At 41.2% G+C, this 13,497-nt stretch overlaps 1 protein-coding gene across 4 annotated transcripts in view; it reads right to left on the reverse strand.

The window, feature by feature from the left end:
* Positions 1-8,508: 8,508 nt before the first annotated feature.
* The window catches only part of LOC136430946 (regulator of G-protein signaling 12-like), a 58,675-nt gene continuing 53,686 nt past the window's right edge, over positions 8,509-13,497 (reverse strand). The window contains exons 16-19 of one of the 4 annotated variants that reach the window (XM_066422056.1): positions 13,044-13,209; positions 12,168-12,314; positions 11,661-11,711; positions 11,059-11,174 (exon numbers count right to left, since the gene is read on the reverse strand). In XM_066422056.1, coding sequence (XP_066278153.1) covers positions 11,698-11,711; positions 12,168-12,314; positions 13,044-13,209 — 327 coding nt within the window. In that variant the 3' untranslated portion in view covers positions 11,059-11,174; positions 11,661-11,697. Of the gene's footprint in view, positions 11,175-11,660; positions 11,712-12,158; positions 12,315-13,043; positions 13,210-13,497 lie in introns of all 4 variants that reach the window. The other 3 variants (XM_066422055.1, XM_066422054.1, XM_066422052.1) reach the window with 3 other exon arrangements.

A 13,497-nucleotide genomic window follows, 5' to 3' on the forward strand; every position in this document is an offset into this window, starting at 1 on the left:
GAAACGTAGTGACGTAGTATAACTCTATCAAATATTAGACCCTGTTTTGCATAATCAGCATCTTATTTTTTTAACTTGGCTTGGCTATGTCAATTATCAGATTCAGCTATTTTAAAATGCCCAACATGGATATAAAAAGTCCTGTCATTTACGGGCATAGTGTTATTATCTTAGTATAATCTTAGCAATAATTCAAATGAGGTCATTTGAATAATTGATGTTTCGATTATAATCGATGATTACTAGCCTCTTTTTCTCAGTGAAGGATGACACAGTTTTCAAATGTGATTTGTTTTTATTTGTTTTTTTCGGCTGTAGATAAGTACAGCCAGGGCTACCAAAGGCTAAAGCTATTACAAAGGGTTAGCCCTGGTAACTGAAGAATATGCAGACCTTGATACAAGCTTTCACAAAGACTAGAATACGACTAAAATGCATATAAACGGGCACAAACATAGAACTCAGCGCATTTTAAAACATTTCATTAATCATGCAAATTAGGTCCTGTTTGGCATACTTACCATGTTACATCAATCGTAAGATCTTCATACCAAACATAACAGATACATTTTAGCCCTGTTTTTTCAGTTGCCCAGCTAGTAAGCTAGCTGTTGACCTAGATTCAGGACGCCAGCTGTTGACCTAGATTCTGGACGCCAGTTGTGTACTAACGCATGCCGCGTACTATGGTGCGGCAGTCCTATATATGCCAATTATTACGTTAAGTAGGTCATGATCTGCATAATGAGCGTATCATAATGCAGATCATCACTTAAGGAACATATATACCAAATACAAAATTATTCCATCGGCCCCTGCTTGAGTTATCCTCCTCAAAAGTTACAAACAAATAGGCCCACTGCAGTTTAAGGCAAGCCGCAAGGGGGCCCAAACTTACATCACTTACTCTCTGCTCCAAGACCTATCTACCACTCAAAAAATCATAACCTTAGTCCCTGCAAAAAATTCGACCACAAACTTTAAGCGGATTAGTAAACTTTCTTCATTTATTATGCAAATTAGTTCCTGGTTTTCATAATATGTATTTGATTATGTAAAACATTACCCAAGCTATTTACATACCAACAATCATGACGATCTGTCAACCCCTTCTGTAGTTATTAGCCTCCAAAGGTTTCAACAAAAACGCCAACTGCAGGTCCAAACAAGCCGCTAGGGGAGCCAAACTTACACCACCTATTCCCTGTTCCAGACCCTATGTATTGGTGAAAAATCATGAACCTGGCACTTCCAGAAAATTCGACCACAAAATTTAGAACTCAGCTGTAGTACCTTAATTATCAGCTAGGAGGCCCATTATCGAACTTGACCTTCCTCTTTAACACTCCTACCTACCAACTGAATATCATGCACAGCCGTCAACAGCACCTCGAGTTATGCTGGCGACATACAAATTCACACACATATGAAGCGTGCTGCAGTACCGACGGAAAATGCCAGGGAAACCATTTTTGAACTTGACCTCCGTTTCCACAACATCTACACACCTGCAAAAAATCATGAAGATCCATCAACGTTTCCGTCATTTTTTTTGCCTACATACAAACACAAAAAAATGCAAAGTCTGCTGCAGTACTGTTGGAAAACGCCAGGTAAACCATTTTTGAACTTGACCTTCCTTTGCACAACAACTACACACCTACCAAAAATCATAAAGATTCATTGAAGCTTTCTTGAGTTATGCTCCTGACATACATAAAGACCCACGCAACAGATTTTTCAACCGAAAACATAATCTTCTCCGAGTACAAGTACTCGGCGAAGATAACTATTGTACAGTCACACGTTGTATAGAGACGCACACAAGAGTCACACAACTTACGATTTGCTAAGGTAATTGAGACAAACACAAAACAAAACAAAACTAGAGTTCCACGAACACATTATCTTCGCCAAATAATCAAGGCTTATTATGGAGAGTGATAAATATTTACATGCCTATCACCCCCTGCAAATTTGATCATGCACCATACTATTTGGAAGTTATGATGGGGCGAATGAGTGTACTCTCCAAGCAGAGGAGTCGGTCTGGCTGGTTTTTGACGTGTTTTTAGGTGTTTTTGTCAGGCTTTCCATTTTGTCCCCTTTTCGTTATGTCGCCAACCGTGTTGAACAAAAATGCCTAAACTGAACGCGTTAAAAACCAGCAGGACCCACACCTCTGCTTGGAGAATAGTTTATTTATTTGACCTACATGTACGTTTATGCAAGGCCATCTGTTTACATGACCTTTAATACACTGTCCCATGTCCCATAATGTAATGCAGTGGGTTAAAGGTGCCCTAAGCGATTTCAGGGGGTAAAACTTGAAATATTCTGGGGAAGGCAATTCTGTTTGGTGAGGTTGAAATTTACATTTACTTCCCTATATTAGCACATCTGCATCATTATTTCATACTCTGGGCGTTTAAAAATAGCACAGAAGCAAGCCACAAAAGGAGTATTTTATTTATTGGGTCCCCCCAAAAATCAGCCCAGAATCCAGCCGTAACCGTTTTCTGTCTACAATTTTCGGTAACTTCCGGCCGTGTGACGTCACAATGCCCAAGCACATTGAGCCATGACCACGTGATTATTTCTTCGGAAGCGTTCGGGACTTATCGGTCAGAATCGTGCATATTCGGAAGATTTGAAATGACGGCTGACCTCCAAGTGCTCAGATTTTCAATGAGTTCCCATCACACAACGACATCACATTTTTGCTCCATGATGGTTGATATGCGATGGGATAGTGTTATCTAAACTTACTTTGGATAGAAATCAGAAAAAAACTGATTTTGAATATATGACTTTCAGTGCCCTAATATTGCTTAGGTTGCCTTTAACAAACTTTCCTAACTAATTATACAAATTAGCTCCTGATTTGCATAATCAGTCATTGATTATGTAAAGCACCATCTGAGCTCCCTACATACCAAACATCACGACGATCTGTCGACCCCTTCTCAAGTTATTCATGTCCGAATGTCAAAACAAAAACACCCACTGCAGCTCTTAACAAGCCGCTAGGGGACCCAAATTTACAGAACTTACTTTCTGTGGCATGAACTATGTACCACACAAAAATCATGACCATAGCACTTTCAGAAAATATGCCCCTAAATTTTGAAGCTCCGCTGCAGTACCTTAGGTACCCGCTAGAAGGCCCATTATCGAACTTGACCTTCCTTTTTGTAAACCCTACCCATCCACTAAATATCATATGAATCCATCAACAGCTTCTCGAGTTATGCTGGCGACATACAAATACACATCCATACAAAGCCTGCTGCAGTACCGACGGAAAACACCAGGGGAACGATTTTTGAACTTGACCCCCGTTTCCACAACATCTACACACCTGCAAAAAATCATGAAGATCCATCAACGTTTCCGTCACTTTTTTTGCCTACTTACAAACACAAAAAAATGCAAAGTCCGCTGCAGTACTGTTGAAAAACGCAAGGTAAACCATTTTCGAACTTGACCTTCCTTTGCACAACCACTACACACCTACCAAAAATCATAAAGATTCATTTAAGCTTTCTTGAGTTATGCTCCTGACATACATTCAGACCCACCCAACAGATTTTTCAACCGAAAACATAATCTTCTCCAAGTACAAGTACTCGGCGAAGATAATGACAGCCGTGGATTCCATATAGTTTTATTTTGTGTATTGGTTGAGCCCACGATCTAAACCTATGGCTTCTTCGCGGCGCTGGGTACGAGCGTGGGGGTTTACAGTGGGCGGAGATGAATTCAGTGAATCGTTATTTGAAATTCGCGGATCATTTTCTGGGTCAGGACAGTCCTTTGTATTGTTAAAAAGCTTGTCTACACTGCTGAAGTGATTAAGCCACTCTTCATCTGATATATTGTTCTCTTGTGCTTTTGCTGGTTTTAATTTGTTTACTAGATTCCAAAAGGCACTAGGATTCTTATCTTTTAGGCAGGATAATTGTGTCATTATGTAATTATGAAAATCTCTTTTCTTCTTTTTTATGAGTTTTCTATATTCCTTTTTCCTTTTAAAGAATCTACCCCTGATATCTGGGTTTGATGGCTGTTTTACAAGTAGGGAAGCCAGGTTCTTCACCTCTCGCTTTAGTTCAGTACAGCTTTTGTCGAACCATTGTTTGTTTTGTCCAAGCCGGGTACGTCTCTTAGTCTTACAATTTGTTCTCTTTATTGACAATGATCTAGTACCTGCGTCTTTTAGAATTGAGCTAAATTCCGATACAAAAACTTCGATTTCTTCTTTAGAATTTGAACTACTGTTAGCTTTGAATGAGAGCGAATTTAATCTATTTTTAAAATGGGATTGTGATAGAGTCTGAGAAAATATTTCCGTGGATGACTGGTTCCAGTGAAATCTCTGATGAGAAGGTTTGGATTTCGGCCTGTTGTATTTTTCATTAGGATGTTTATTTGTTGTGTTTGTATTGATGAGAACAGATAACATACAGTGGTCCGAAAAAACTGTCAAAGGGTGAACTTTAAACAATAGAACATGTTGAAATAAAGATTGGCTGGTGGCGATATAATCCACAGTACTACTTCCGTTCGGCTGATGACAGGTATAATTACCTTGTAAATCTCCCACTACTCTACCATTTAGTATTCTAAGGTCAGCTTGTATACATAAATCGGTTATAAGTCTACCAAATTTGTTAGGAGGTGCTTTGTCAGAGCGTTGTCTATCTTTGAAAAGGTTTGAAACATCACAGGGGCCGTCCTCGTTGTCTACATAGTCATTTAAATTACCAAGACGTGAATTTAGATCGCCCCCAAGTAGGATAAATCCCTCTGAACTATACTTAGCTATTTCATCTTCTAAAATGTCTATCACGTGATTCTCAGGGTTTTTATGGGTTGAAGAAGCGCTGGGACTTAAATACACAGAACATATAAACAGATCTCTCGAAAGTCCTAATAATTTACGGTCCAGTCGCACCCAGAGAAGGTCTGTGGATTTGGAGGGTACCTTTTTTATATAATGCCTATATTCATTTTTGTAAAAGAATAAAATTCCTCCCGAAGAACGCTTAGCTCTCTTGTTTTTGTTTCGGTACAAATGAAAATGACTGTAGTTGTTGATGTTGATTTTGGTACTTTCTGTGGTCCAGGTTTCTAGCAATGAGAAGAAGTCGAATTTATTGATTTCGTCTAAAAACTCTAAGTCCTCTAATTTTGAACCTAATCCATGTACATTCCAGACACCGAAACTCTTGCTTCGGCACGGAAAAGTTTTCATCCAGGAAGGCAAAAAGAATTAACAGAAAAAAGTTAACAAAATCTGAATTATGCCTTTACCCTAACCCTCAATACTATATCGTAACTCCATGAAAAAAAAAAAAAAAAAAAATAGATACTAAGATAGAGGAAATCTAAACGTCTTGAAAAAAACGTACGAAGAATTCTATGAATCACTGAAAATACCCTACTTACTATCCATACGTACTATCTCTAGCATTGCTATCTCTACATATATGTATAACTAGGTTCGCATTTAACAAATCAGAAAAAAGGATGTCGGATTTATAGACAAAATGATAATAATGAAAAACAAAACAACGGATGGTAACACGTCTAATAAAAATTGTGAATTACTGCTCTAATGTTTTCATACCAGTTGTTGATCAATAGCTTTTCACCAATCAAAAAGAAAAGTATGTTTGGCTTACTAAAACAAATTATAGATGATAACATCATGATTGTTGTAATGTTTTCCTACCACATGTTGATCATTGGTGGCCACAACATGGCTGGATGCCAGGGCCAAGGTGGGGAGTTCATTCGCGAAGAGCTGCTGTTTGGCGGAGAGTTTGTGGCAGACATGCCCCACGGCACGGGAGGGTGGCTGAACATGGCGGGTGGGCAACCCCAGGGTCCCGGAGCCTGGCTGGGCAGGAACGGTGGACGTCCGGGGTGGCTGGGCAGGAACGGTGGACGTCCGGGGTGGGGCGGTCTGGACGCTGTAGCTGGACGCTCCATCGGTGTTCCTTCACAGCGTGGAGGACCTAGGGGAGGGCCTTGGTTACGCTCACCGAGCTGTCCGTAGCGTGTTGGGGGGAGATCGTTTTCGTCCGGTTTTGGCGCTGTCACTGGACGCTCCATCGGTGTTCCTTCACAGCGTGGAGGACCCAGGGGAGGGCCTTGGTTACGCTCACCGACCTGTCCGTAGCGTGTTGGGGGGAGATCGTTTCTGTCGGTGTGTTCCTGTTGTCCCTGTCTACGGGTTGTGTATTGGTTAGGTTTCGGTGACCTGGTAGGCTGACTCGTGGAAGAGGAGTGACCGGCGTCCCTACCAGCCTTACCCATATATTGTCCGAGACCTAAGAGTGGGTGCACCGTCCTTTTGAAGTTAGCCGCCAGTACACGTACCCCGAACCTGTTAACGTGGTATCCATCGGGACTGTATAGAGCTCCCTTTATCGAACCCATACGTGACAGGTTGTCATTGTCAACGATGTGGACGAAAGAGGTCTCTCCAGCAGTGACCTTCAGGAATGTGTTCACATTGTCGCCTATCTGCTGAAGAGTAGGGTCATCCCTTGGGGGTATCGAGGAAAGTACAATTTGGGTTTGAGGGAATTTCTCGTGTGCTGTATAGATTGCCTTGCGGAAGCGTTCTGAGACTAATGTAGAGTCACGTGTGTCTCGTGCGTCATTAGTCCCAACATGCAGCAGGATGACCTTGGGATCTGAGATTGTTGTACGGTGCAAGTACTCTGTAGCTTCAGTTATGGTGAAAGTTGTTTCTCTCTTCACACATTTGTCCGGATACAGGATGTTGGTTTTGATTGCCTTTGTGTTTGAGTCACCGAGGATTAACACGTCGAGAGCCGAGTCTTTGTCATGATGATTCTCCTCGGAGGTCTCCATTGTTTTCTCTCGTGGGTTGTTTACCATATTGCCCCCGGACGTGTGTTGCTTTGTTCTGTTGGTTTTGATGCTCTCTTCACGACGTTTTACACTTGTGTTTGAAATGTCGGAAGTGCCAACATGAACATTCCCTTCATTGTCCAACACCTGGAATCTATTAAAACTGTTTTGAGTAACAAAAGAAGGCGGTCTCCATTGACAGTCACGTTGATAGGAATCGTATGGGAGGTCCCGGGCGGGTCACCCGTAATCAGTAACCAAGTTTTAGTTTCAATTCGTTTCATGGCGGTACATGATTTACGTAAATCGACAACTGCACTCTACGTAACGTAACACAGAAACTGTTATCCCATGAGTGGTATGACGATGTTTCAGAATGCCTCCCCTGTAACATTACGTGTGTTGTAATGATGAACTCATGTAGACTTGCCCTACTTTTTTCGAGTGGCTGTCAGCACGTATGTTGTAATGCGGTAGATCGCATGGAAAAATGAAAGAATGCAAAATCAAAACAGGTTCGTAGTCATTTCTTTCTTTTCAGCAAAGGGTCAATAAATAAAGTTAATAACTGAATAATTTCGTCTGTTTTCTTTGTGCTAGTGTTTCCGACTAACAATACACCCCCTCGCCCATGGTGGTGCGGTCCAGCTGGGCATTTCGCATAATTGCACCAGCCGGATAATTGCACCAAAAACGCTGACAAATGGGTGGTGCAGTTAAGCGGATTCTACTGTACATGTAAATGAGTTACACTTTCTCAAACAAGAACGAATGAATAGAGGCAATGCTTGTTGGTAAGCAATTTGTTAGATTTCATGGAATCCATTAGACAATCAATGCCTGCTAGCGGCGTAGCAAGGCTAAAGACAAATGTCTAATGGCATGCAAAACTATTTACAGTCACTAGATGTCGCTTTCTACTGGTCATAGTGGAATCCGCAGTCTGGAACGTAGATTATTTGCGCTGCTGACTTACTCCGCTTGGTAACGCTATTTCACCGCCTCGAATGCACATTGTAGTGCTTCGCAAATTTCCCATGACTTTGGTGAGGACCAACAGGGATAGCTGACATTAAAAACGCGTTACTGCAATCCAGTTTTCAGGTTGGTATTTTGTGCCTTCAAATTTGTTATTCGGACCCTGTGACGAAACAAGTCTAGCAGCCAGTTTCTTAAAACAGCCTCCAGTTTAATTTGGGAATTCCAGTTTAATCTAGGACTACCTCCCACATTCCAGTACTCTTCAACCCAAATGGCTTAATATCACATCTGGTAGGTGAAAGTGAAGTTAAAAATAAGTAGCAGCCATTGATGACCTCCTGGGGTTTCTGGTTCCCATGATTCTGGCTCCAGTTCCCAGAATTCTGCGAATGGGGCTAATCCCATTTGAAACAGATGTGCCCAGCACTTTTGTAGTGACGTGGTAATGTCCATGCCTTTTCATCTTAGTTTGATCTTGAATCAGAAGCGGATTGTTGTGTTGCTCAAAGCATGTGTCAAAATTCAGTGGCTGCATACAGCCCTAACTTACAAGAACAAGATACTCATTAACTTCCTAGAATTTTAGAAAACCAAATTTGCAGAAACTGAAAAAAACAAATAAACACAACTGCACAGTAGTAGCTGTTCAACTTTTATAATTTAGTGTACTCTACAGAGTCTCTTTTAGGTTACAAAATGTACAAGTTAAACCTAGTCACATTCATACTGAAGAAAATGTACATACCATACTTTATACATTATAGAGCATTATACACAAACGGTTTGGTAGATATTTTTTCCACCAACATGAAAGCATTAATCTGCATACTAATGAACAATATACAGCAATTAAAAACTAAACAACTTTGTGTTTCTATAAGCTAAGAAATCTCTCTCTTGTTGACAGAACATTAAATCACCATCAATAAAAGACTACCAAGATAACATCATGTTAAAACCAGCATGTGTTAAAACATTGTCCAGAAGTACTGCTACACAGGCATAGGCAAGAACTAGAAAATGACAGTTCAGGAAATAACTAGGATATTGCTTTCAGTCCTGTGCAAGAGCCTGTTATTTGTAACAGGACAATATAAAAACCACACAGCAACAACCTAAAATTCTACAGCAGTAATGGCAAAGACATTGTAGATGTAACATTACATGTAGCAACATTTATCCAGTAAAAGCTTGCATATGCCAGAAAAACTTAGAATACTACTTGCCTTTGCACATGTACAGTTTGTACAATAGCTACACAAGTACATGCTACATTTGGGCAGCATTAAACATGACTAGTAATAGTACAGTTGACAACATTACATGTTCTACTACAGAACTGTATCTTCCACAGTCTCTCCAATATTCTAACTGCATTATTTGTTATTCTAGTTTAGTACACAGTTTCACAGGTAGTTTTTCCTGAACACAATAGCATATCTAGTGCTACTACATGTATAATATACCTTGTAGAAAGTGAGAATTCTTGTAAATTCTTCAGAACAAGGCACTACATTTTGACTAACCATTTGGAAGGGCTTTTTACACATGTCAAGGATGAACAGTGGTTCTCTTAGAAATGCTGACAGATTTTCTGTACCATATGTATAGTATTACACAGCTCACTTCAAACATGCCTGGTGCATTACTTTTAGGTTGGACAACCCGGTAATTGTTTCCATACAATACAGCTATTAACATTGATGATGAGGCAGACAAAGTACCTTCATGTACATTGTACTGTCATAAATGTTATCATCATCATACACGTAGGATGTTGAAAAGCAATTATGCATGCTGCAATTATTATAGGTTGAAGAAAAATCTTTTTTGACACCAAAAGATGACCAAAGCATGATGACTCTTCCTGATGTGACCCTCTGACAAAGCAGTGGTTGCATTTTGACAAAATATACTTTGTGCCAACACTCCTTTAATCAAGAAAATTCTACCTTGTATCTAATCTGGACTCTGTATCTCCTTGTCAAGTGTAATCTGCCTGTCCTGGTACAGCTGTTCTTACCCTGATAAACATTGGTAAAATCAACAACACTACAACAATTTTATCTAGAATTCTTTGATGAACATTCTAACAACTGGCTAGTGGACTGGTTCAGAACATGGCAAGACTCAGACCATGGCACTTTTCATGGTTAAAGTATTTCCATAAAAGGTAGCACACTTTATGCAGGCACCTGTACCTAAAATCTGTTGAGGAGGGCCTCAATGACTTACTGTTATAGAATGATATATAAATACAAGAGCGTTCTTCAGCAGGAATCATACGAATGTGACACGTAATTTCTCCCCGTCCTGTGTTGTGGACACCACAGTTCTTCTTGCTGTTTTTTCAGACACACAGATACCGGCTCGAGTTCTACTTTGCAGTACACTGACGCTGCCATCAATGCTGTTATTGCTGGTATTGTGTATGTTAGCGTTCTGTCTGGGTGTCGGTGTGGTGAGGAGCTCGTGGGTTGTTGGGGAGGGCAACATTGGGGAGGGGGGCAAAGACTCTGACCCCGCACTACAGTTGTGTGGTTCTATGTCGGTGGAGTCTGAATTTGGCGAGTAACCAACCCCTCGTTTTGGCACTGAGTTCACGTTGGTGTACCTGGGAAGTACCCCATCTACAGGAGTCCTGTCCTGGGGAGCATCTTCTTCCACTAACGTTCTGTCTAGCTCTGTGGTTCCGTACGTTCGCGCCAGGCCGTGCCGCCCCTCTCCTGACAAGTCCAGTGTATTTTCCACGACGGTGGTGTTGAGAATGGAGTCCTCGCTGTGAGACTTTGTCAACTGTGCGTAGGCAGTGTGCGCAGCGCGAATGTTGTCGGGGCTAGAGTCTGGCCGGAATGTGCTGAAGGATAGGTTGGGAGTGGCAGATTTGGGGCGGGGTTTCCTCTGTTTCTCTGGTGAGATGGTGATGTAGGCCGAGTCGTTAAACATGGACAAGTTTCCTGACTCGTCCATGTAGGAATGGTTTGGCAAGAAGGAATCGTCAGCATTATGTCCCTTGAAGTAGCGGTCAGCCTGCACTTGTGACGGATAAACACCAGAGAAGCTCTGGTTGGTACTGCTCAGCCCTTCCCTCAGGAACTCTGGCACCTCGTACATGTCCTTGAACATGGAGGACTTACGGTGGGAGTCTGAAGATGAGGGGTTGCTTTTGTTGGTCCCGACGCTGGTGGAGTCTTGGCCACTTTTCTTTGGCTTGAGGAAATCAGGGAGTTCCAGGTTAGACAGGGAGGCCCCCCGCTGGTCTTCCATCCTGCTGCGGCTGGCACGAGATAGCATAGTGAACAGGTCTGGAAAACAATTATCACACAGTCAGGCAAGACTTAGAAACAACAACACTGGATTTGTTAATAAGGACAAGACAGTGTTGATTTTCCAAAGATTAGTTGAAGCACAACCTGCATGTTTAGAGCCATGATGTGAATTCAAAGAAAAATCTTGTACTCCAAGGGTGGCAGATGACAATGTACAACTGTACAATCCATGTTCATGTGTTTACTTGCAAGTGCTGAATGTTATACGTTTAGTAAGAGTATGGATACTACATGTCCGAAACACATTGTGAGGCTTACTCAAGCAAGGACCTGTATCATAAAGCCTCATTGGTGCAAACATGGAAGAACTAGAATTCAGGTAGCAGGAAGTTGGAAAGAACGGTTTTAAAGACAATGCTGACAGGAGAGAAAGAAGAAAATTACATTTAATTTCTACAATCTTAGGATTCTATGTAAAGCAAATCCTGTGAATAAGTAGTGTACTAAGATAATCATACCTACATGAGATAGTAGAGAGATAAAGATAGAGGGTGTGCAGTCATAATTCCATTCCTATGGATGGATGCAAGAAATGATGGAAAGAAAGTGCATGAGAGTAGTTTACAAATAACGCTATGAAATCTCTTGTAGGTCACATCAATAACAAGCAATAATAATCTATTTTGCTTAATACGTTTTAAACAGGTGGCTGAGCCAATGGAGAAGCCATTGTATGGATTGACATTCCTTCATCATCCCTGGTTTAAGACTATAATGTCCCCTGAAGCCACAATATAAGTTGTTCTTTGATGTCAGATTAATTGTGTAAACAAATTAGTCAGGTGCAATTACTACAACTTAGCAGTGATGTTACTGCCATACCCTCTGATGTACATGTAAGTTGGTACAACATCAACATTAGTGGATTACTGTTACAACACACACACGTGTCCTGGAACGCTTTTAGTACTCACCGTACACGAACACGTGTTAGTTAAATCTTAAAGGAAATGCACAAACCTCCTTTACCTTCCGTGTCTGACCCTTGCACTGGTCGTGTCTTCCTGGGAAGTCTGTCGGAGGCCTGTCCATTCGTAGTGGAGTTTCCCCCTTCTTTATTTTTCCTGGCTATTTCTTCTGTACCTGTCGTGTTTCTTCTGACTAAGCCATATGAACCTGGGGAGAACAGTATTATGATTGGTATCATCATTGGAAAAGTAATCAGGAACACAATCATACAGATACATTCATTTCATTTCATTTCAACTTTAATTCGGGCACCTGGCCCATATCATAAAATATACAAAGGAGAGAAGATTACATTTAAAAAAAAAGATACAATACAATATAACTAACTTAAACTTTCTTTTAAACACAATGTTGACATAATGGCTCCAGAATGTGCTGTAATACAATGATTCAGAGTGAACGAGTGTCTGTATGATAGTATTCTCAGAACAAAGCAAACGGGAGACAAAAGAGTGTGATAGTTTTGGAAGTCGGGCATCAAAAGAATCGATTCTGTTGTTTGCAAATAACCAACTTGTGCTCCAACTACAGTAGATACAACTACAGTGGATCTGATGTTGCATTTGGTGTTTCCAGACCATCCTCCTATGATGAGCCTTGCCCACAGCCTATGCAATATACCTTGTGGAGGCTCTGCTGGGTTTGAGGTTTCCACTTTTGTGGGCGTGTCCTCTAATCACCTGTCAGGCAATGAGAGAATTGCCTCAGTGTTTTATCTAGGTAAAGCTGATACTCTGATTGGCTGACAGCTGGTGAGAGACATTCCACACAAAAAAACAAACCTCATTCTGGTTCAGGAGAGCCTTCCCAAAGTATATTGTATAGGCTGTGGGCGAGGCTCTGTGCAGGAAAATGTTCCTGACATGAATGACTTACTGGATGTCCTGTCAGGCTCCTGATGTCTGGTGTCTGCTGGAAGTGCCAGTTTCCCTGGTACAGAGTACTTGGTCCCTGGAACATGGCTGGTGGGCTCCACGATCACCTTCTGGTTCTCTAGGGTAGCAGCGGGGATGCCAAGGTCAAGGGGGAGGGCATTCCCATCCTGAGGGGAGGGACAAAAATGGAAACTATGAAAATAATTACAACATCCAGAATCTAGCCTTTACCTCACTCTACCATAAAGTTACACAATCAAGACTTACAACCACTCTAGAATTTTCATTGTCTGCTGCATTACTCAGCCATAGCTTTAGGGGAGTCACAGTACCCCCCAGGAATACATGTAATACTATATATGCATGCACTGTAAATGTTAAGGATTCAACTGCCCTTTAGCCACCCACATAATGAATAAATTTAAGTCATTACCCTTTACAAAGCCTCCAGTGCT

Source organism: Branchiostoma lanceolatum, chromosome 3 (genome assembly GCF_035083965.1).
Source record: "Branchiostoma lanceolatum isolate klBraLanc5 chromosome 3, klBraLanc5.hap2, whole genome shotgun sequence".
Classification (NCBI taxonomy): Eukaryota; Metazoa; Chordata; class Leptocardii; order Amphioxiformes; family Branchiostomatidae; genus Branchiostoma; species Branchiostoma lanceolatum.